General features: G+C 45.2%; 1 protein-coding gene across 1 annotated transcript in view; it reads left to right on the forward strand.

Annotated features, from left to right (window-relative positions):
• The window catches only part of EDEM1 (ER degradation enhancing alpha-mannosidase like protein 1), a 33,785-nt gene that overhangs the window by 3,187 nt on the left and 5,607 nt on the right, over positions 1-24,991 (forward strand). The window contains exons 2-9 of the mRNA XM_075552326.1: positions 3,208-3,280; positions 7,774-7,877; positions 9,060-9,231; positions 10,297-10,480; positions 13,097-13,271; positions 14,985-15,105; positions 19,887-20,057; positions 24,245-24,318. Of these exons, the coding sequence (XP_075408441.1) occupies positions 3,208-3,280; positions 7,774-7,877; positions 9,060-9,231; positions 10,297-10,480; positions 13,097-13,271; positions 14,985-15,105; positions 19,887-20,057; positions 24,245-24,318 (1,074 nt within the window). The remainder of the gene's footprint in view (positions 1-3,207; positions 3,281-7,773; positions 7,878-9,059; positions 9,232-10,296; positions 10,481-13,096; positions 13,272-14,984; positions 15,106-19,886; positions 20,058-24,244; positions 24,319-24,991) is intronic.

Consider the following 24,991-nt stretch of genomic DNA (forward strand, 5'->3'; position numbering starts at 1 on the left):
ATGTTCAATATGTAACAATGAAAATATATTCTGCATATCAGATATTTACATTATGATTCATAGCAATAGCAAAATTACAGTTACAAAAATAAAGTTATGGTTGGGGGTCACCACAACATGAGGGTCACAACATTAGGAAGGTTGAGAACCAACCACTGCTCTAGTTCTTTAATGCTATACTCCCCCCCCCCCACTATCATGACCCCAAGTCTACCTTACAAATCCGGCTACACCAGAGCATGTACACTGGTACAGATAAGAGCTGGAAACACAGAGAATCCAGGACAGATAAACCCTCAGGACCAATAATGAGAGTAGCAATACCAGGAGGGAAAGGGGACGATGGGGGGAGATAGGGGGAACGAGTAACAATGATCGACATATAACTCCCTCCCTGGAGATGGACAACAGAAAAGTGGGTGAGGGAGGTATTGGTCAGTGTAAGATAGGAATAAAAAGTTTACAAATGATCAGGGGTGCATGAGGGAGGGTGGGAGGGGGGAAATGAGCTGATATCAAGGGCTCAAGTAGAAAGAAAATGTTTGAAAATGATGCTGGCCTGAGCACATTTGTACATTTGTTGCCATCATCCTTCCATCGATGTGTATTATGTTGATGATTTAAACTTTTTTAGGGATAAAACCTTATTCAGTTTGGAAAAAGGATGTCTAAAATGTCTGCAGTCATAGTTGCTTTTAATTTATCTTTCTCCTTGCCTATACATTTTTTACATTGTGGAAATCAACATGTATATATACATCGTTTCCTCCAGTGTGTGTGCACGCACACACACACACACACACACACACACACACACACACACACACTAGTGCTCACAGCGAGAACACTTTAAGTAAGTACCCTGTTGACTCAGAGTTTTCTCCTCAGACTTCCTTTTATGAGATGGCAGTAGGAAAACCACTTATTGGGGACATTTTTAATTGTTTGGAGAGCAAGTTGCTGACATTTTAATGCTTTTCTTATGAGCCTTAAGAACTCTGGAGTATTAGAGGACCTCTCCAGCACGGTGAGGTGGTGGTTGATTAACTGTGCGCCCAGTGGCAGTCATCTGTGGCCGCCGAGGCCTGGATTTCAGGATGATGAACCAGGACTGGTTGAAGTTAAGGTCGTTGTGCTGTGGGGCAGATATGGACCGCGTGGTAATGGTAGGCTAGTGCTGGAAACACTGGGGGGGGGGGGCGGAGGAGGGGGTTGTGCCCCGAAGTTAGCAATAACAAGTGTGTTGGTTGGAACGCCTTTGTGCCTCTGAGGGGGGTGTGAAAGTGTCAAGGTAGAGGGATTAGTTGCGGTGGACTTGAGGACACCTCTTCCTGGGTCGCTTTCAAGGAATCCAGATTGTATTTTTTTTTCCCTCTTTCCCCTTTTAATTTAGCTTCTTTCAGACTTTGGCAGTTTTGAAAGGGTTCTCTGCTCTCTGATGCAGTATGCCAAAACAGCAGTTCTTAGCAGCAACAACAGCAGCAGCACAGTTCTAGTATCCTTGAGGGACCAACATTTGATCTTTAAATGTTCTTTGAGTTTTGTGAACAAAAAGGGGCAGGACGAGGGCCATAGGGTGAATGAGGTAAGTTTTTCAATGCAATTCTTCGAGGACAACCCTTGCTACCTGTGACGAGGGAGCGCGTGCATTGTCATGATGGGAAAAAGAAACCTCCGTGGCACAATTCTGGGCTTTTCTCATCCTTGCAGTTGTTCATTTTCTTAAGATTTCATTAGAATCAGCTGCCAGTAGTATCCTGTGCTCTTTGGAAACAGTCAATTAAGATTTCCCCTAAATATCATGATAGACCGTGTTTACCTGCCTTGAATGTCACTGGCCCTTGGAAGCCACTGCTTTGATTGGACCTTTTCTCTGAAGACACCTAACAAAAGAAAGACACGTGTATTCCTGAGAGATGTCAGCAGCCATCCCCTGAGCTCAGAGGCATGATGAAACAGATTTTGTTTACAATAAACAGCACATGAGTAAACTTTTTTAGCTTCCCCATGATTGTTTGATTTTCTTAAGTACATAATCAGAAAATTTCTATCAGAGGCTGCTTGTCTCCCGTCTTTTCTGTCACGGGGTAGCAGGACCCTTTAAATTCATAGCGGGGGAATACCATGACCATTTATTCACACCTGGCAGTCAAATTGAGAGTCAATTCTGGACACCATGGCTCAGTCAGCTGGTCCCATGGCAGGATGTGTACGTTGGAGCCTCATCTTGTGCTGACATGGATGGTGGGGGTGGGTCTAGGATCCTCAGCCTAGCAGAATGTTCTTGAGTTAACAGAGTTGAGCCACCTGTGTGTGTAGACCTCCTGCCCCAGCATTCGACACATCACCATATGCTTTCTGGCAGGCCTGTCTTCCACCACAGCTTTCATTTTCCGAGGATCTTTTGCTGTTTCACAAACTTATTTAGAGAAATGTCGAGCCAACAGGTGCAGCTTTCAGCCAGACAGTTGACGTCCTTTATCTGACCCGAGGCAGGAATCATAGGGGCCTTCTCCCCTCTGTAAACAGGATCTGCATAAATGTTTCTGCCACCAACCTTTACCAGCCCCCAAGTCGACACCAGTTTATGGTTTTGAAACAATCTCAGGAACTCAGTGGAGTGGCTCATATAAAGAATACATGCTCTTCCCAGAGTTAATGGAAATAATGGTATTTAGAGGAAGGAGTGGTATAAAGAGGTTATCCCCCCAGCCAAAGGGGGGATACTGAAGGAAGGAGATTCTTTTTGTGCGTAGCCTGTCAGAGTGCCCTGTTTTTGTATAAAAGAATTATAGGTAGTGCCTCTTCCTTAGTTTCAATGATTGTGAACTCAGAGCTTTTTGAAACTGGACAAGTCAACGAGAACATTTATGGTAATAAAGCTCTACATCTACGAAGGCAAATGACCCTATCCAGCCTCCTACTTCCTGTTGAATGTTCTTGCCACGACTGCCTCAGTAGCGTTTCTCATTTCTGCTCTTACACGCGCCCAAAGTTAGCTGTCACAGCAGAGAGAGGAAGCTCTTTGCCATACTGGTCCACCCATAACGAGCCGTTCAATACGAAAGAGTTGCTGGAAATTTCAGGTCCTGACGGGTGTTTAATTTTCTTGTCTTAATTTTTCTAATGTATTAAAAAACAAAAACAACAACAAAAACCAAACTACCACGACTCAATTTGATTTTGTTTCTTTTATTTCTTTTTCAGTTCAAATCTGAACATCAATGACGTCCTAGGGAACTACTCTTTGACCCTTGTTGACGCATTGGATACACTTGCAGTAAGTGCTCAGTCTTATTGTTTGTTTTCTTAATATATAAAGTAAGATGTTTTAGAGTTGATTACCCACCGGACGCCTGCAGGGACCCTTTCCAGAGATCCTAATACTTAAAACAGGGCTAGCTATTTATATGAATGATACTATGAGGGGGAAAAAGCACAAGAGATTAAGTCAGGGGAATGAAGCAGAAGTGGCTTTGTAGTGGGCTTGTTTTTCTCTCTCTCTTGGTTTCCCACTGTTTGACTCCCAGAAGGAATCCATAGAGCAGTGGTTCTCAACCTGTGGGTCGCAGCCCTTTTGGGGGTCAAACGACCCTTTCACAGGTTGCCTGATTCACAGCAGTAGCAAAATGACAGGGATGAAGTAGCAACGAAAATAATATTATGGTTGGGGGTCACCACAACACGAGGAACTGTATGAAAGGGTTGCGGCATCAGGAAGGTTGAGAGTCACTGACATGGAGAATGTTGGTAGCGCTGACTTACAGTTTCTGTCGTTGAGATTTCAGGAGTCAGAAGGTTCCTTGAAATACCATCTAGTGACTGAGGGAGTGAGTGGGGCTGAGTCCTGGGCGGGCTGCCTTGCCGCACCCACTCTTTCATTGCCTCCCTCCTGACTACTGACCCTGCCTCACCGTGCTTGTGCTGTGACCTAGGTGTTGCCTCCCATCTCCTGGCTTCCCACACTGACTCTGGGAACTAGAGACCCTTGGACAGACTGGTAGGAAAGGTTGAAAACAGGAAGCCACTGTGGAAATGTTACTTATTCTCAGGACCAGCCTATGTGCTTGGTGGGCTTCATCTCCTTGGCCTGGGTAGAATGGGATTTCCTGAGGCCCGCCAGCATTGTCTCTAAATCTCATTCGTTGATGAGCAGATCCTCACATTCCAAAATTCTTACTGCAGTTTACTCAAGTTGTTCATTCACTTAGGTAGGCTTCACGTGAATCGGGAGAGTCTATGGCTGCTTGCTAAGGTGGGGTGGGGTAATGCTAGCTGAGTTTGTATTGTGGTTGGTTCTTGCTAGTAACAGAATGATTAGAATTTGGAGAGAGCCCGGAAGGAAGACTCTCTTTATTCTTTTTTTTTAGAAGTAAGTGCAGAAATGGGACTAGGCCTCTGGCTTAGAGGAAACCCAGGAGATATATGCAGGGTATTTCTTGAATGTCTGTCTGTCAGCTGTAGCTGCAAGTTTCCCCGTGTCTCTTTTGTAAGTGACTGCTGCTCTCCCTCCGTCAGTCTTCCACCTTCCCTGAGCAAAATGTGCCCAGACAAGTGTTCGGTTTAATTGCTTGACTCAACTACTGGTGTTGCTTAAGAAAAATTCCTACAATTTATATATATAGTTCGATCTTGCTTCCTCCACTACAACCCCCTTTGCCAAACTCCTGAGTGCCTTGAGTACAGAGATCTTTTGTGTACTTTCTCCCTCACACCTGATGATGCAGGCTCTGGTTTATCTTAAGTGCAGGTACTTAGCCAAGGAGCACAGACTCTCAGCATTTCCTGGCACAGGTTCCAAAGGTATGCTCACTGAAAGAGTAGTTCTGTTCCCAAATAAACTGAGAAATCTGTATATCTGCCCCATGGTTACTAGGGGTCCTGGTGGCATAGTGGTTATGTGTTGGGCTGCTAACCACAAGGTCAGCAGTTTGAAACTACTCGCTGTTATTCAGGAGAAAGATGAGGCTTTCTACTCTGGTAAAGAGTTACAGTCTCAGAAACACCCATTGGCAGTTCTACTGTATCCTCAGGGGTCATGATGAGTTGGAATTAACTTGACGGCAGTGAGTCTGATCCCCATTGTTAAGGAGTCCATGTGGCTTGTCTGCTAATTATGTGTGGTCAGTAGTTCCGACCCACCAGCTGCATGGAGGGAAAAGGTTAAGCCTGTCTCCTGTAAATATTGACAACGTCACAGCATCACTCTGAGTTGAAATTGGCTTAAGGACTGTGGGTGAGCTCCACTGTAGGTCCAGATACTTTACTGGCTCCGTTGTTTAACCAAAAGGGTGGAGACTTGAGTCAACTCAGGTGTTTCAGAAGAAAGACCTGGCAAGTTCTGAAAAACCAGCCCTTGAAAATATATGGGTAGAATTATGTATCGTGAAAATATGTGTCCCAATCCCGACCTCCGCATCTGGGTCATAATCCTATTTTCGAATAGGTTTTGTGTTAGGTTAATGAAGTAGGATTAGTGTTGGGTGTGTGCCGAGTCAGTCTCTTTGAAATATAAAAAGAGGTTCACTAACCAACAGGGAGAGAGAGAGAGAGAGAGAGAGAGAGAGAGAGAGAGAGAGAGAGAGATGGGGTGAGCTAGAGGCCAAGGCACCCAGGGAGAGATCGCTAATGTACTGACAAGCAGGAGCTGGAGAGCCGAGAACCGTCTCGCAGAGGTGATGGGAAGAGCAAGTCCTCCGCGGGTCAGTGCTTGGGACGGGCCTGATAGCCTCCTGAGCTGTAAGAAAACCCTGTCTGTTCTGTGAGCAAGTCGTCACCTCGGGGCCCTTCTGTCATACCAGCAGTGGACCGCAGTGGGGACAGAAACCCTGTGGGGCTCAGCTTTCCAGGGGCAGCACCGAGGAAGGCCGGAGCTGCAACTGGTTTGATGGCAGCTGGGTGTTTGGTCTCACTGCTGGAGAGCCACAAGTGTCTGAGCATTTTGAGACCGAGAAATCCTGTAGGACAATGCACATTTAACCCTCTGCTCACTCCAGTTTTCCCAGACGAGTGAATGAAGGTCCGAGCCTAGCTGCTCTCAGCTCCAGGGATCCGGTTAAGATGGTAAAATAAAAATGTAGTTAAGAGTTGCTCCATTCTTTCACCATCCGCTCCTCCACCTGAGAGGTCACCCCAGCCTCTGCAGCTGCTCATTTATACTGTTGCTACAGAACCTTCATGAGGAAACAGAACCATCTCTTGTGGTTTCCACTGTAGACCATCTGGCAGCTAATTTGCCCACATTTGAGGCATGTTTTCCAGATGTTACTTATCTTGAGGCTTTCGTTGTTTCTCTTGGTAACATCTTAAGCAGGGTGTACCAGATGCGTGGCAAAAATACTCCTAAAATAGTAGTCCTGCGACCCCCTGAATGCAACTTGAGCATTATTGCATAATCTTTAAAAAGAGGGAATTGAAAGCCGGAAAAGAATTGCCTATACTTGCTCTACATGTTATATAGTAAATCACAGTCAGGGACGGAAAAGCTACAGGAGACCAGTCCACATTAGGAGATACTACCGAGACCCACCTTCTTGAAAGAAGTCACGTCTGAAGGCAACTAACTGATTTTTTCTTTTGGTATGTGCTCTTAGGAGCTGATTGTTTATAGTCCTGAGGTTTTCACAAAATCTATTCTAGAATGAAATTATTTTAATTCAGGCTCATCTAGAAAATGCTCTGCCTTTTTGTAGAAGATTGTGTGGCCTGACATCATATCAGCACACCCAGTACAGGACCTGTCATTGTAGATCACTTTTTAAAATGGAGTTGTGCTGATTATTTGTTCATGTCACTAGTTTCATACTGTGTTCCCAAAGACAGCCACCACCCTTTTGTCCAACGTTTAGACATATGGATTATGAGCAACAAGTTCATGTCCCTGTTTCACTCGGAGCCACAAAACCAAACTGTCCATTTATTTGAAGAGCAGAGGACGTGTCCTCTAACTTTATCTTCACCTCTGCAGACTTTCTAGGCACTTGGCTCGGGACCCGAGTGGAGGTGAAGGAGGAGAGTTCAGGTTCGGAGGGACTGTTCTCAGGGTTTTGGGGCTCATACAACTCTTATCACGATCCATACATACATCAATTGAGTAAAGCACCCTTATACATTCGTTGCCCTCATCATTCTCAAAATTCGCCTTCTACTTGGGTTCCTGGAATCCACTGATTTTCCTTTTTGCCCTCCCCCTCCCTCCCCGCTCCCCCTCCCTCATGAACCCTTAATAATTTATAAATTATTATTTTATCTTATCTTACACTGCCTGGCGTCTCCCCTCACCCACTTTCCTGTTCCCCATCCCCCAGAGAGGAGGTTATATGTAGCTCCCGGAGATCGGTTCCCCCTTTCTACCTCCCCTTCCCTCCCGGTGTCGCCACTCTCACCGTTGGTCCTGAGGGATTCATCTGTGCTAGATTCCCTGTGTTTCCAGATCCCATCTGTACCGCTGTGCATCATCTGGTCTAACCAGGTTTGCAAGGTACAATTGGGATCATGATAATTGGGGGGGAGGAAGCGTTTAAGAACTAGAGGAAGGTTTTGAGTTTCATTGTTGCTACACTGAACCCTTAAGGTGGACCAGTTGGAGGACCCGGGCTTGCTGTCTGTCGCGTGATTTGTCTCAGGAATGACTGTGCTGGTCTGCTTTTGTGCTCTGTTCCCTGGGTGGCAAAGCTCCACGCAGGCATTGAGACAGAGCATTCTGCTCCCAAGGTTACAGAGCTGGAGTTTCCTCTCAAACTGGGATAATGGCTTGTGTTCCTCTTTTTCAAGATAATGGGAAATTCATCCGAGTTCCAGAAAGCAGTCAAGTTGGTGATCAACACAGTTTCATTTGACAAAGATTCCACTGTCCAAGTCTTTGAGGCCACAATAAGGTAAAATTGTACAAACAGGCTTGAAGGCCTGTGTGTGTGTGTGTGTGTGTGTGTGTGTGTTATGCTTGTGTGTAAGGAGAAAAATTCCTGAAGGTTCTCTCCCAGTTACACTCTCCGGAAAACAGACCTATGCAGACCATTTGGTTACCTTGCCCGTGCTTCCTTTCCATACTATCAAAACTGGAATAATTGATGGATCAGAATCAGTACATTCTGGACTGAACAGAAAGAGCTTGTTTGTATCTCTAAAGGGTGTGTAGGATCAACATCCCCTAAGTGCACATGTATGTGGTTTCTCTTTATGTGTGCCCTCTTCCCTTTTCTTCCGTGTGTCCCAAGAAAGTCCTGACACATTTCTCAAGAAAATGAGTTTCCCACTGTGATTGACTTCATTCTTGTAATCTTTTCCCAGTCTCTCTTTCTCTGTCATGTGTTGGGAACATACTTTATACAGGACATTGTGACTATTTTCCGTAAACTTTTTGATAGTTTTACTAACTACATGAACTCAATTTATTTCAAGCTTACTTAAGAATATACTTGCTCTGGAAAATGTCACAGTCCCCGTCAGCTGGTTGGCGTGAGGCAGAGCCTGCGAGGACATAGAGCTAAGCTGGTAGCCTCTACCTGTTAGCTGGCCATTGCCCGCTTCTTCTTATCAGGTCTCCTGACTGGATGCTGGAGACGTCCATCAGGTTCTTGGTAGTTATGACTATAAAAGTTATGTATAGTTTATAGTATTTGTTGCTTTCCCCAGACAGGGTCAATCAAATGCAGTTCACTGATGCTCAAATACAAGGGGGCTTAAAAAGACGTGTGGAAGAGTGCTGTTGCTTCTCATGTTCACACCGCCGTTTGCAGCCCCTCGTTGGTCATATTTACAGCGATCTGATAAGAATCTGTGCAGCCCTTCCTGAGGAGATGATTGAGACCCCCAAACATGGTGCTTACTTTGGGCACGCTGGTTATGACATTCATTTCTTCCCCTCAGCAGGGCCCTGAGGACTGCTGTTTATTTTTAGGGCTGGAAAGACTTCCTGAGGCTGGAAGTCCCATCCTCCTGGTGTAGTCGGTGCTGAGTCCCTTCGGAAGCAGAGCCCTCCCCTGTCGTTCTGAATTGGATGGTGTGCGTTTCCATGCACACGATGATCTACTCCATTGTTTCTGTTCCTCCTGTCACAGGGTCCTGGGCAGCTTGCTTTCTGCGCACAGAATCATAACTGACTCCAGGCAGCCCTTTGGCAACATGACCATTAAGGACTATGATAATGAGCTGCTGCATATGGCTCATGATCTGGCCGTGCGACTGCTCCCTGCCTTCGAGAACACCAAGACGGGCATTCCTTATCCGCGGGTAGGTAGGGGTAGGTAGACGGCCTGGTTGCATTGAATGACTCCCCTCTGAGTTAAAGCTTTGCTGACTAATTTATGATGGTGGTGGTGCGGGCGGGGGTATCGTGCAGGGGGCGGGAGTAGGACTGAGGTGGCAGAGAAAGTGGCTCCATATAGGATGTGTTATTAATCCACTCAACAAGAACATAGTGCCTTAATGTGTGCTGAGCATGAAGTGACAACTGAAGGGACTTCAACAAGCCTGGAAAAATAGAGTGAAAGATAATGGGATTTTTTTCACAAACTGTTTTGAAGCCTCTTGTGTCGTTCTTAGTGCTTCCCTGAAGTAATTGATTTTCCCGAGTCTGTATTCTCCGTCCCCAGCTACAAAATTGTATGGGGGTTTTGGCTTTCTTGTGAACGTGGGTATATTTCTCCAAAGATCACCATGTATGTTGTTGGAGCCCAGTGAGTGTTCTTTGAGTGCTTCCCAAGGTTCGTCCATGAAGCAGAAAGCCTGCCCTGACTGATGAGGTTGTCACTGATTCAGCCCAGGAGCTAGAAGGAGATGGCACCTTATGCCTTCTGAGTTGTTGGCTCAGAACTCCTCAGGGGACAGAGTCGCTGCTTCTGGTAATCAGCAGGGAATCCCAGACCTCAGAGTCACACTGAGGACACAGGCTGTCGTCAGATTGTCACCGCACCTTTCCCCCTTCCCAGCCTTGGTGCTTTGTGCCCACCAAGCAGAAGTGCATCCAGAGAAGCTTACTTACAGTGTCTGAGTGGTGCCCCCACACCACAGCCAGGGGCGTGTGGAGTCGTGGGAAAAAGGCAGTGACTAGCAATACATTAAGTCCTCGAAGACTTGCTCTTCAGAACAAGACGAGGCTCCGGCACTCTCATCGGCTGGCCTGTGTGCTGTCCCTGTGGCTCCTGCCTCCCTCTGGAGGCACAGTGGGAGTCAGGAAGCCGCTGCACCCTGCAGGGAGCTGCTTTCCTTAGGCAAGGCTGCTGCCTGTGAGCCGGTCTTCAGTCCTGTGGAGTCCTTGAGTTTCGCCACGAACCCTTTGTCTCTTCCTGTCTCCAGGTGAATTTAAAGACAGGCGTCCCTCCTGACAGCAATAATGAGACGTGCACAGCAGGAGCTGGTTCCCTCCTGGTGGAGTTTGGGATTCTGAGCCGACTGCTGGGGGACTCCACGTTTGAGTGGGTGGCCAGACGAGCTGTGAAAGCCCTGTGGAACCTCCGGAGCAATGGCACGGGGCTACTAGGTGCGGCGGCACCTTCTCTCTCGACACTGGGGCTGTGTGCACTCGGTCCCTGTTCCTTTGCCATCTCTGGGGCTCTCCCTCCTCTCTACTCATTTCTGAAAATTAGCGCAGGAAGAATGGCCCTCAGTGTCTGCCATATCCAATTTCTATTGACCTTTTGCTTAGAAAGAGGCGGTGAGGTTTGGTGGGAAGGAATGCATATGCTGGTTGAGAGCTAGCTCTCTTGGATCCCTTGGCATCTTCCATTTGAAAACCATTGTTAATGGAAATGGCCTCAGAGGCAGATTTTATTGCTTCAAAATCTAGGACTCTAAATATAGTGGCTTTTTCCCTTTAGAAAAACCTAGTCATCCGGAAGTACATTGAAAACCCACATTAAATCCTTATTGGACAGGGTTCTCCCCAGCTCCCCCAATAATCTTTGGTCAAGATATTATTAGAAAAGATTATTTTGGAAAATTTCAAATATAGAAAAGTAGAGAGAAAATGCCATGAATAGTGAACTCCTGTGTCCTCATCACTCATCCATAACGATCAATATTTTGTCAACTCAACATACAATCTATTAGAGTCAAAATGTCCCAGAGCTAGAAAACCTTCCAACATTTGTGGAATTCCCAGTCCTACTGGAATTGCCATGGAAAAGGGGCCCAAACATAACTGATAGGACAGTTTGGGGGACACTGATATAGTGTCTTTTTTATTTTTTAAATTAATTAGTTTTTTAAATAGTGTGTCTTGAAGAACAATTAAAACACAGATTTATTAGAATTTAGCTCACAGTCTGAAATGGAATTCTTCAAAAGAACATAATACCCAAGGCCCACTGGCTTGTCAGCTTACCTTGACCATTGTTTGAGACAAAGGTGACTTTTGGACAACCTGTTTCTTCAAAAGGACACCGAGACCTTAGAGCAAATGGCCCAGAAATCTGGATTCCAGGAAAACTGGAAACTGTTGTTTCCATCTTGAAATTGGTTTTTGTCTCATGCAATTGTCTTATGTTGAGAAATATTTCCCTTTTGACATTTGAAAGTCATTTGACTTGTTCATTCGAGAGCCAAAGAGGATTATTGTGAAAGTCTTGCTTTTAAAGAGTGATTTTGGATTATTACGGCCTAAAACTATTCACAGATAATGTTGTGCTTCACCAAAAAATGAACCAAAAATGTCACCATAATTCCAACACTGCAAATGGTCAACTTTTCCCTTTTCCATGGAGGCTCTCTGGGGTTGTAGTAGGTACGCGTCAGGCTACTACGCACAGGGTCTGTAGTTCAAACCCACCAGCCACTGTGAGGGAAAAGGTGAGGCTTTGTGTTCCTGGGAAGATTCAGAGTCTTGGAAACCCACATGGCAGTTCTCTGTCTCAGAGGGTTGTGATGAGTCGTAATTGACGACAGCAGAACTGACAACAGTCAGTTTAGGTTTTTGGTTTTCCTTTTCCACAGTACAACTTGGATATAGTTACAGATTGCAACATAAATCAACATTTTTTTCTGCCTTGCATTTGACAGGTTATTTAAGAGTGTCACATTGTTGCCGTGTGTGTGTGTGTGTGTGTGTGTGTATTTTAACAGCTTTATTGACATAATTTCTGCATCATGCAATTCAGTGACTTAAATATATTAAGGAGAATTGTGTATTCATCATCAGAATCAATTTTGGAATGCTTCCTTCATTTCTTGTATCCATTATTATTAGCTCTTCTGTTACCTTGTTTTTGTAGTTGTCTATTTTTTTACATATGTAAATGCCTTTATTTAGACCTCTATAAATGCCCTTTGCCTCCTAGCTCTTTCCTCTATTTTCTTTGACTTTCCTCTTGCCCCACTATCATGCTCATTCTTCATTTGGATTTCAGTAATTCCTCTTGGTTACACAACTGTAGTTGTCTCTAAAAGCCACATAATCTCTCCTAAATTTCTGATGTAGGCTACTCAGATCATTTCTGTTCTCTCCCCTCTCCTTATTTTATAGATAATTCTCTGCCGAGCAATGCCAAACTGTTTCTGAAATGATATTTACTGTGTTGTTGTTGAGAATGCACACAGCAGGACACACCAATTCCGCAGGTTCTCCAGGCACAGTGCAGTGACCCTGAGGACGTGCCTCGGATTCACAACCTTCTCACTCTTCTTCACTGAGTCCGCCTCATTCCCCTAAACCCAGTACCCTGTCACTCCACAGTCCAGAGGCCAAGAGAACTTGGCGTTTTATTCTGTGTGTGCCTTTTTTACGAGGAGTCTCCTATGGAGTCATTGACCGAACTGTCCGGTCAAAACTCTTTTTTTAAAGAAGATTCCTATTTAGAATACATTCGGGATAGTTTAGATTTTAGGCTGTGAGCATTCTTTTGGCTCTTGACATGGTTGCTGAGCAGGTCAAGCTAGATGACAAACCTGCGTTTATTTTGCTTTAAGTGCTCACTCCCGTTTTTATGTTGGCATCTCTATACTATCCGTGCTACAGATACTAGCCATGATACGATGGCTAGAAATCTTGGGGCCTGGCATTCTCTCTTCTCTGGCTAAGGATCAAGGAGCAGAGGAGCACTGGGGTTGGGGTGGAAGGCTAAGTTTTTGGGGAGCTGAAGTGTCTTGTTTGTTTTTGCAGGTAATGTTGTGAACATACAGACGGGCCACTGGGTTGGGAAGCAGAGTGGCTTAGGTGCTGGCCTGGACTCCTTCTATGAATACCTCTTGAAATCTTACATTCTTTTTGGAGAAAAAGAAGACCTGGAAATGTTTAATGCTGCATATCAGAGTATTCAAAACTACTTAAGAAGAGGGTATGAATCCTAATGGCTCTGACATTTCCTTGTAAATCCAATAGAACACACCCAGTGTGTTCACACGTCTCTCCTCAGAAGTTGGCAGAAACTGTACGTCTCTGATTCCATTCCCTCAGCCCCTACGTTAAGCAAGTCTTGTGTGAGTCATTTGGGGTGGAGAGGTGAATTAGCTCACTACTGCTCTGACAAATTACTCCCAACCCTAGTGGCTTACAGCAGCAGATACTGTAGCTCAGAGTTTCTGTAGGACAGGGATGCAGGAGTTACTCAGTGGGGAAGTTTTGGTGGAGGATCTGAGGAAATGCCGTCAGGCTGTTGCTGGGGTGATTCAGGCTGGAGGCTCCACTTCTCAGTTCCCTTGGGTTTTCTGCTTGCCTTCAGTTCCTCACTGGCTGCTGGCTGAAAGCCTCCCTTCCCTTCCCTGTCATGTGCACCTCTGGGCAGGCGGCTGCTGGCTTCCCCCGAGGGCGTGCTCTTCCAGGAAGGGAGAGGCCACAGTGCAGGCCGCAGGGTCTTCCCTGCCACCCCGTCACATTCTGCCGTATACTCTCGGGCTCACAGGCCAGCCCTGGCCTGGTGCAGGAGGGATGCCTGGAGGAGTAGATTGTTGGGGTGCCACTGTGGCTGCGGCCTCCCAGGGGTGACCTCACTGTGTGGACTTGCTTTGCTTGCAGGTAGAGCTGCAGTGCAGGAGAATTCCCGCTAATTTTTGTTCTACAGGCCCACGAATTGTTAGGGTGGTCTTTACACTCGAAAGAAAAGACAGTCACCATATTTCCCCTAGTGTTTTTCACAACAAAATGACTTGCTGCTTCTGCACTGTGCATCCACAGAGGGCTGTGTGGGCTGCAGGGGCTCCTACGCTGCTGTCACCCCTTTGTCATGGATCTGCCCTTGCACGTGCCTATGTGGGAAATGGCCAGTGCAGGTTAGAGCTACTGAGCTTCTTGCTGGGTGGCGTTTTCTGAGGCCCATTTCCACTTGAGCCACTGTGGAACCCACTTGCATGACTGTTTGCTCTGAACCAGAGTCCAGGCGTGTGTGCCCACGCTAGATCGATTCTCGCTCTGCTCCTACGGCTCCTGCTCTAATGCTTTTCTCTAGGCCAGCGGTTCTCAACCTGTGAGTCGCGACCCCTGTGGGGGTGGGGGGGTCAGACAACCCTTTCACAGGGGTCGCCCGATTCATAACAATAGCAAAATTACAGTTATGAAGGAGCAATGAAAATAATTTTATGGTTGGGGTCACCATAACATGAGGAACTGTATTAAAGGGTCGCAGCATTAGGAAGGTTGAGAACCACAGCTCTAGGCCCATGCTGTTGACCTTTATCATAGAAGAGGCTCTTCCTGATACAGAAATCCCCGGGCTCCCCACTCTGGTCAAGGTCAACATAGAACCATATTAGACTGCATATTCTATTATGCCTTAGGCCTTAGTGTCAAAATCTTCTTTGCAAAATGCAGCGGGATGCTGATCAAACAGTTGAGGCTAGGACTTTCGTTCTTAGTAGGTGTCCTCTAGAGTCTGTTGTAGACAGGTAACCGAGGTTAGCCACCACACAAGTAAGCCAAGTTTGGGGAATATGTTCGTGCTGCTTCCATTGTAATGAAACCATCAGGGCCTGCTGTGGGAAGCTCACTGGAGCATGGTGCCTGGTTCCCAGAGCCAGGACCTTCTTTCATCTGAATGCTTTGCTTGGTTTTGTAGTCGGGAGGCCTGTAATGAAGGAGAAGGGGACCCCCCACTCTACGTCAATGTGAACATGTTCAATGGGCATCTGATGAACACCTGGATTGACTCTCTGCAGGCCTTCTTCCCTGGACTGCAGGTACTTGGGGGGCCTATTTGCTAAGAAAGGAGCACAGTGGTAAAGCCTTCAGCTGCTAAACGAAAAATCAGTGGTTCGAGCCCACGGACTGCTCCACGGGAGCCAGCTGAGGCAGTTTGCTTCTGATGTACAGGCTTTGGAACCTGACGGGGCAATCTCCTCTGTCCTGCAGAGTGTTGCGTGTTAGGATCAACTGTACAGCAACAGGTTTTGGTTTTAATTTTGGGCACTTGCTAACGAAGGAGTACCTGAATGGTGCACATTCACAAAGGCTGGTGGTGTGAATCCACCCAGAGGTGCCTGGAGAAAAAAAGCCAGTGATCTACTTCTGAAAAGTCAGCCATTGAAATGAAAGCCCCGGGAAGCCCAGCTCTGCTCTGAGGCACATGAGTTCATTCCACAGCAACCAGTTATTTTGCTAAGAAAACCATTTATGGAGCAGTGACTCAACTTCACATTGTGTTCGAAGCTAAAAGAAGGTAGAGTGTTTATTTTTTGTTTATGAATTTAGAGGGACAGACAGTTTCTAGGAACCCACACCAGGAATTGGGCATTTGCTGGAATTGACTCATCAGTTGCCAACTGATGAAAATGATATAAAAAATGAAAGCTTTAAAATTTTCTTTTACATTTTATTAAGGGCTCATCCAACTCATCACAATCCATGCATATACATACATCAATTGTATAAAGCACATCCGTACATTCTTTGCCCTAATCATTTTCAAAGCATTTGCTCTCCACTTAACCCCTTTGCATAAGGTCCTCTTTTTTTCCCCCTCCCTCCCCGCTACCCCCTCCCTCATGAGCCCTTAATAACTTATACATTGTTATTTTGTCATATCTTGCCCTATCCGGAGTCTCCCCCCCCCCCCCTTCTCTGCCGTCCCATCTCCCAGGGAGGAAGTCACATGTGGATCCTTGTAATCAGTTCCTCCTATCTAACCCACTCACCCTCTACTCTCCCAGTATCGCCCCTCACACCCCTGGTCCTGAAGGTATCATCCACCCTGGATTCCCTGTGCCTCCAGCTCCCATATGCACCAGTGTACAACCTCTGCCCTATCCAGTCCTGCAAGGTAGAATTCGGATCATGGTAGTTGGGGGGAGGAAGCATCCAGGATCTGGGGGAAAGCTGTGTTCTTCATTGGTACTACATCGTACCCTGACTGACCCATTTCCTTTCCTAAACCCCTCTGTGAGGGGATCTCCAGTGGCCAACAAATGGGCTTTGGGTCTCCAATCTGCACTTCCCCCTTCATTCACTATGGTATATATATATATATATTTTTTTGCATGATGCCTTATATCTGGTCCCTTTGGCACCTCATGATCGCACAGACTGGTGTGCTTCTTCCATGTGGGCTTTATTGCTTCTGAGCTAGATGGCCGCTTGTTCACCTTCAAGCCTTTAAGACCCCAGACACTATCTCTTTTGATAGCCTGGCACCATCAGTTTTCTCTGCCACATTGGCTTATGCACCCGTTTGTCTTCAGCAATCGTATCATGGAGGTGTGCAGCCAATGATACGATTTTTTGTTCTTTGATGCCTGATAACTGATCCCTTCGGGACCACGTGATCACACAGGCTGGTGTGTTCTTCCAAGGCTGGTGTGTTCTTCCATGTGGGTTATGTTCCTTCTGAGCTTGTTTATCTTCAAGTCTTTAAGACCCCAGACACTATCTCTTTTGATAGCCGGGCACCATCAGCTTTCTTCACCACATTTACTTGCTCACCCGCTTTGGCTTCAGCAGTTGTATCGGGAGGGTGAGCATCATAGAATGCCAATTTAATTGAAGAAAGTATTCATGCATTGAGGGAGTGCTTGAGTAGAGGCCCAAGGTCCTTCCGCCACCTTAATACAAAACCTATAAATATAGACACATAGATCTATTTCCCCATTCTCATATATATATTTGCATGTACATGTCTTTGTCTAGACCTCTATAAATGCCCTTTGCCTCCTAGCTCTTTCCTCTATTTCCCTTGACTTTCCTCTTGACCCACTATCATGCTACATCCCCACCTGGGTTACAGCTATACCTCTTCTTTACGTTACCTTACCCTTGATCATTCCTTACCAGGCCTGCCACTCCCCCCTCACCACCAATTTGGATCACATGTTGTTTCCTTGTCCCTGGGTTAGTTAACACCACTTCCTTATCCCCTACCTCCCCCCATCCCAAGTCCCCCCGGATCTGTTGGTCCCGTTGTTTTTCCTCCAGATAGTTCATCCAGCCTATCTTATTTAGACAGACCTGTGGAGATAATAACATGCACAAAGACAAGACAGAGGAAAACAAAGCAACAGTATACAACAGAACAACAACAACAAACCACTGACAAAGAACAAAACAAAATACATCAAGAAAGAAAAACTTGTAGTTCAAACTTTCAGGTTACCTCCCCTCCCAATATACCAACACAACAGGAGTAAAACTACGTATAACGAAAATTAAAACCAAGCTCACTGCTGTGGAGTCGATTCTAATTCTTAGTGAACACGTGTAGGGTTTCTGAGGCTGTAAATCATCGCAGGAACACATAGCCTCATCTTTCTCCTGAAGAGTCACTAGTGGGCTTAACCCACTAACCCTGCAGTTAGCAGGCCAATGGTTTCTCAGTTGAGCAAATTCTGATTAAACCTCCCTGTTTACTGGGTTCAGGAATACAGTGAAAACAGCTTTCAGACAAAGGATTGCCTCTCTAACCCGCCTGGGCTGTGCCTTTGGACCATGCATGCATTATTGCTGATCCTCAGACAGAACTGCAACGACAGGCTTCTTTCTGTGCAGAGCCGCTGGCGCAGAGGTGGGCGGGCTCATGTGTGGCGGTACGGGGCTTCAGATGCACGTCTTTCTGATTGCTTCTGCTACACGTTGGGCTGACTGTCATCAAAAAACTGAAAATGACTAACTTGTGAGTTTAATAGTCAAGTCATGTAGTCCCCCGAGTGTTAAAATGTTTAGACCCGAGGGTCCACTTCAGTAGCCACTTGCCCCTTGTGGCTAGTAGAGTAAGCACTGAGAAAGTAACACGGCCCTTTGCTCTGAGAAAGGATCACGTCGGAAGGTCCTGGATAGAGTGGGAGAAAAATGCACAACAAAACTGAAAATCGTAACAGGGACCAAGCTCGCGGTTGCTAGGGACTGATGAAACTTCTTTAGGCAGCATTTGCCGAAGGACAAATTCGGAGTATTAGAAAAGGAGGACTGGAAACAGGAGGAGCGGGGAGGAGGTGAAGTAAGCCCTGGTACACTGAGAATCGAACTGGATACGTTGAAGCACATTGTTTATAAATCATTGAATGTAAACTGGGCTAATCTGCTCTGGAAACTTTTACCTGATTCCCAATAAAACTTTAAAGAACAATGGATGGTAGGTATGGATTGTGATAAGAATTGCACGAGCCCCCAATAAAATGATTAAACAAAAACATTAAAGAAAAAAACATGAAAACAAAACTGAACAAAAAAGTAACTTAAATTCACACCAGACTTGAGACTTACTACCAAAAGAGAATGTAACATATCTGATGATTAATTTTTATATTCATTACAATGTTGATATGATAGCATTTTAGATGTATCGGTTAAGCAGAAGTAATTGACTTCCTTTTTCTTAGTCCCTTTTCCTTTTTTTAGGTAGCCTCTAGAAAATTTACAATCACATTGAACTCTTTTAAGGCCCAGCTCTCTGGGATCAAGTTGACAATTCTCTCATGAAGAGATTGGGTGGGAGTGGTGGTGGGGGGGGGGTGGGGACAGTGAGCTGATATCAGTGGAGAAGGCAGGAGACAGTCATTCCTGGCTATTTGTCTTCTCAACCACACCAAATCAAATAATTTATAACAATAAATAAATACTTTGTTGGGAAATAGAAAAATTTTGCAAATAATTAGAATATGTTTCTATTGGAAAGTCCTTCTCTGGACACTGAAATGATCTAGGAAACTAAAATTATTCTAACTCTAAATCTGACCCTCCCAGCTCCCCCGTCTTCATCTCAAGGCCACCTAGCACACCAGCTGTCTTACAGCCTGGTGGGTCTCACCCAGCAATAACTTCTCTGAGGCATGTTGTAAAGTCTGAGGACACTTTTATTTAGATCATTTTATTAAGTTGCTCATACATCAATTGTATCAGCATATCTGTACATATGTTGCCATCATCATTTTCTAAATATTTACTTTCTATTTGAGCTGAGGGCACTTTTGAAGTGATACTTTCTTGGAAGAGAGTAGCCGCAGCCTTTTCAGGAAGTTAGATAACCAAACCTCCAACTCACTCTTTGCTTACCATCTCCCTAGGTTCCCATATGGCTTACTTGGTAGGAAAGGTGTGCCTGCATGTGTGTTAGGGGCAGTGAATTTCCAGAGCATTTACTAGCTCCTACTGATTAGAGGCCAACATCAGTCTGCCCCAAGTATTCTCTCTCTGGAATCAGTACCAAGATATGGAGCAGAGAGTGCCATACCAAATCAGTGCAAATCCATACATGAAAAAAAAAATTGAGTTGGAGTTTGGTTAATCCACTTGTCAGTTATCACTTAGTCGTTTGTTCTTTATTAGTATTCCTCAACTGTGCTCCTTGGCAGCCCTTTAGCTTCCTGGTCTTAAATGTGGCAGTAGCTATTAGGCTGGTCTCCCTTTGGGCTGTTAGCATCTCCATCCCTGTCAGCAGATCAGCCGAGAATAAGGGAGGTGGAGGGAGACCCACGGCCCTCGTGTGTCAGGCAGGGCTTGCTGCTCTCGGAAGTGACCCATGTCTCCTCCTTAGGTCCTGATCGGGGATGTGGAGGATGCCATCTGCCTGCATGCCTTTTACTATGCCATATGGAAGCGGTACGGAGCCCTGCCAGAGAGGTACAACTGGCAGCTGCAGGCCCCTGACGTGCTCTTCTACCCACTGCGGCCCGAGTTAGTGGAATCCACCTATCTCCTCTATCAGGTGAGCGTCTGCTGAGCAATGGCTGCTTACTGTTTTTTCCATTAAAAACTCAGAAGCCCAGTAGCAAGCGGTAGTTAGTGCACACTTGACGCTTGATCTGGAGATAGATTGCTATATAGCAGCCTGGCAGTGCTACAACCTATGTGTACTGTTGCTTGTGCTAGTTAGTGTCCTTTGTGGTTGGTCCTACGGGACATGGAAGTTTATGGTCTAATACAGCTTTTAACCTAACATTTCGCAAAGCCAGTCAGCAGCTTTATTATGGACGTGTGTCTCAGGACCCTCGGTTCTCAAGGTAGAGATGTGATATCTAATGTCCAAATTATTTCACTTGTAGGGTGGAACCCTCGTCTTCTTCTTCATTTTTTTAATAGAAGATAGTATTCTTGCATTGAGGGAGTACTCGAGTGGAAGCCCAATGTCTTTCTGCTACCTCAATACTAAACCTCTAAATGTAGGCACATAGATCATCTATTTCCCCATCCTCATAGATAAATATTTTTGCATACATACATGTCTTTATCTAGACCTCTAGACATGTCCTTGGCCTCTCAGCTCTTTCCTCTATTTCCCTTGATTTTCTTCCTGTCCCACTATCACGCTCAGTCCCCACCTAGGGAGCATCTTCATGATGGTTATTCAGACAAAAAAAACCCAAAACCCTAAACTACACAATAAAATTCTTTGTCTTGATTGTAAAGGAAATCAAATAGGATTTATCTGTATGTCCATTTAAGAAAATTAATGTTTCACTAAGGGCTTAAGTGGAGAGCAAATATTTTGAGAATAATGAGGGCAATGAATGTAAAAACGTGCTTGACACCATTGATGTATGTATGGATTGTGAGCCCCCAAGAGTTGTATGAGCCCCCAATAAAATGATTTAAAAAAAGGAAGAAAATTAATGCTTTAAAAAAAAAACATTCCAGTATTCATCTTTGATTAAATGACTTTAATGTCACTTTAATGACTTTAATGTAAAATGTCTTCTCACCTCCATGTAAGCCACATGCTTATACTTCATACCGTACACTCACAGAGAGCGTTCATATGCCACAGAGACAACCGCCTTTCCAAGTGGCTGTCCCTGGACCCATAGTACCAAATGCTTACGGTAGGTGAGCTTTAGCAAGCAGAGGCTTTATGAGCTCTGGTAGTAGAATTAGGGCTATGATATAAATTTATTCAGTAATTTTTATACATCATGTTTATATGTACACAATGCATGCATTCCTTGCCAACCCTGTCTCCCACCCCAGGTTTTTTTTTTTCATATCTTTTTAAAAAAAATCATTTTATTGGGGGCTCATACAACTCTTATCACAATCCACACATACATCAATTGTATAAAGCACATTTGCACATTCGTCACCCTCAACATTCTCAAAACATTTGCTCTTCACTTAAGCCCTTGCCATCAACACCTCATTTTCCCCCTTCCCTCCCCGCTCCCCACTCCTTCATGAATCCTTGATAATTTATAAATTACTGTTTTGTCATATCTTACACTGTCCGACATCTCCCTTCACCCACTTTTCTTTTGTCCACCCCCCAGGGAGGAGGTTATATGTAGATCCTTGTAATTGGTTCCCCTTTCTACCTCACCCTCCCGATATTGCCACTCTCACCACTGGTCCTGAAGGGATCATCTGTCCTGGATTCCCTGTGTTTCCAGTTGCTATCTGTACCAGTGTACATCCTCTGGTCTAGTCAGATGTGTAAGGTGGAATTGGGATAATGATAGTGGTGGAGAGGAAGCATTGAAGAAATAGAGGAAAGTTATGTTTCATTGTGTACCCCAGCTATTTTCATGAGGGTGCTATGCTATTCAGTTGCAGCAATTTGTCTGACTATCTGTCTATTGATCTAGCTAGCTATCTCATAGGCACGAAAATACCTGGGGCTGGGGCTCTGGTGAAGTACTTTGGGGAGGAAGAACATGATTGACAAAACAAAACAAAAATCCCTCATTATTTGTATGAAAATACAGTGCAGAATCCTTGCTGTTTGTGTCTCTTATGGAATGGGCACATTCCAAGAAACAAGCACTTGACCTCATGCCTGAAGAGAGACCCGAGAGAGTCTTAGATAATGTCTGTCCAGGAAAGGCAAGGTGGCCCTGGACATGCTGGCTTTCCGGCGCCCAGCATGTGGAGTAGGTTGCTCACCCTGACAGGGTTGGCCTCCAGCCAGCTGCTTTCTTCTCAGCGCAGACCTGTGCCTCTGTTCAGACCTCCTAGTTCCCGTACACCCTGGGCCCATTTAAAAAAAAAACATATTATTAGGGGCTCATACAACTCTTATCACAATCCATACATATACATACATCAATTATATAAAGCACATCTGTATATTCTTTGCCCTAATCATTTTTTTAAAAACATTTTTAGGGGCTCATACAACTCTTACCACAATCCATACATATACATACATCAATTGTATAAAGCACATCTATGCATTCTTTGCCCTAATCATTTTCTTTTTTTTTACATTTTATTAGGGGCTCTTACAACTCTTATCACAATCCATACATATATATACATCAATTGTATAAAGCACATCCGTACATTCTTTGCCCTAATCATTTTCAAAGCATTTGCTCTCCACTTAACCCCTTTGCATCAGGTTCTCTTTTTTTCCCCCTCCCTCCCCACTCCGCCCTCCCTCATGAGCCCTTAATAATTTATAGATTGTTATTTTGTCATATCTTGCCCTATCCAGAATCTCCCTTCCCCACCTTCTCTGTCGTCCATCTCCCAGGGAGGAGGTCACATGTGGATCCTTGTAATGAGTTCCCCCTTTCCAACCCACTCACCCTCCACTCTCCCAGCATCACCCCTCACACCCCTGGTCCTGAAGGTATCGTCTACCCTGGATTCCCTGTGCCTCCAGCTCCCATATGTACCAGTGTACAACCTCTGCCCTATCCAGTCCTGCAAGGTAGAATTCGGATCATGGTAGTTGGGGGAGGAAGCGTCCAGGATCTGGGGGAAGCTGTGTTCTTCATCGGTACTACATCGTACCCTGACTGACCCATCTCCTCTCCTAAACCCCTCTGTGAGGGGATCTCCAGTGGCCGACAAATGGGCCTTGGGTCTCCACTCTGCACTTCCCCCATCATTCACTATGGTACACACACACACACACACACACACATTTTTTGCTTGATGCCTTATACCTGGTCCCTTTGGCACCTCGTGATCGCACTGGCTGGTGTGCTTCTTCCATGTGGGCTGTGTTGCTTCTGAGCTAGATGGCCGCTTGTATATCTTTAAGCTTTAAGACCCCAGACACCATCTCTTTTGATAGCCGGGTACCATCAGCTTTCTTCACCACATTTACTTGTTCACCCGCTTTGGCTTCAGCAGTTGTGTCGGGAGGGTGAGCATTGTAGAGTGCTAATTTAATAAAAGAAAGTATTCGTGCATTGAGGGAGTGCTTGAGTAGACCTGGGGCCCATTTTTGACTGCTTCCTCATGGTTTTGGTGTCTCAGTATCTGGGACGTCTTTCCTCCATTTTACTGTGGCCATCCTCTCGAGTTGCACACTGCCTTGTAATCCAGATGTTGTTCGCCTTGTAGGTATTTCCTGTTATGGCATGTTGGCACCATGTTTAAGTTAAAAATGATCCCCGTTATTGAAACTGTTTGTGGGGTCAAAGTCCCCTCTTTTCAGACCCGTGCCTTTCCCTGAGCTCAATCATCTTTGAGCATGTGAAAGAAGAGTAAGCCACCCAAGGAGTGACTCTCAGGATGATTAGAATGTGTGGTGGCTTCCTTTAGGTAGGTTTCAAAGGCCTGGACCATTAGCGTCTCCCGAGGAAGGTGCAGTGTGTAGAATGGGCATGGACTTGTTTCCCTGCGCCTCTGCTTTCAGGGTGGAGCTTCTCGCATGTGACTCTGTCGGGGTCGGTCCCGCCTCATTTTCCACATTTACCCGTTACTCATCAGGGTAGAGTTGAATATGAATTCTCCTCTGCTTTGGGTTGGTTCCAGTTAAACTAGGTATGCTTTGACGTGAACTGACAGAACACCATAGTCCTTTCTTCCTGACCCCAACAGGTAAAGTGAACGGGTTCCGCTCCCTCCTTTGGCCAGTGGCTCCTGTCTCTGGAACCTTCCTGCAGCACCCTGAGGTCTGTTGGCTCCCAGGCCTTGCTAGATCACATTCTCTCATGTTCTTTCTAGGCAACCAAGAATCCCTTCTACCTCCATGTAGGAATGGATATCCTGCAGAGTCTGGAAAAGCACACAAGAGTCAAGTTAGTTTTCTAAATTCTTCCCTTTCCCCCCCGCCCGCCCCTAGATTTAGTTAGATGATTACTCTCTCCTGGAGGATGATTATTCTGTTTGATATTGTAATTTTTAGGGTAGGCCACTCATGTTCATTTCAATAGGGAAATCATAAACTTTTTGGTTTAGTAAGACGTTTCCTTTGTAGTGGGACTTGCTTTTGATCTCCTTCACGCAATCCCTATGTGGGTCCAGCAGACTGTGTTCTCCTCTAGTTGTACAAATGGTGCCCAACAAGACCTCCCGGGAGTATAAAAAATACTGTGTTATTTCACAGATCATGCGCCACCTATACATGCAACACATGGAAATCATGAGATCATGTCAAACAGTTCTGGCCAGTGTAATTTTCAAAAGAAAATGAGGTATAACACTCAGGTTAGTTGCATCAAAATACAGAATAGAATTAGGATATTATTCTAATCCCTACATACAGAGGTAATCATAGTATTCAAGTATATATGCAAAAATAGGCACTTTTGTATGTATATGTCTATGTGTAAAACATAAATACGTGTACTTTATATATATAAACACATATAAATATTTAAAGTATGTATACTTGAATGTTGACTGTGATCTATATATAAAAACAAGAAGGAGCCCTTGTAGTGCTGTGGGTTGACCTTAAGGTCTGCAGTT

This window comes from Tenrec ecaudatus, chromosome 6 (assembly GCF_050624435.1).
Source record: "Tenrec ecaudatus isolate mTenEca1 chromosome 6, mTenEca1.hap1, whole genome shotgun sequence".
NCBI classification, from domain to species: Eukaryota; Metazoa; Chordata; class Mammalia; order Afrosoricida; family Tenrecidae; genus Tenrec; species Tenrec ecaudatus.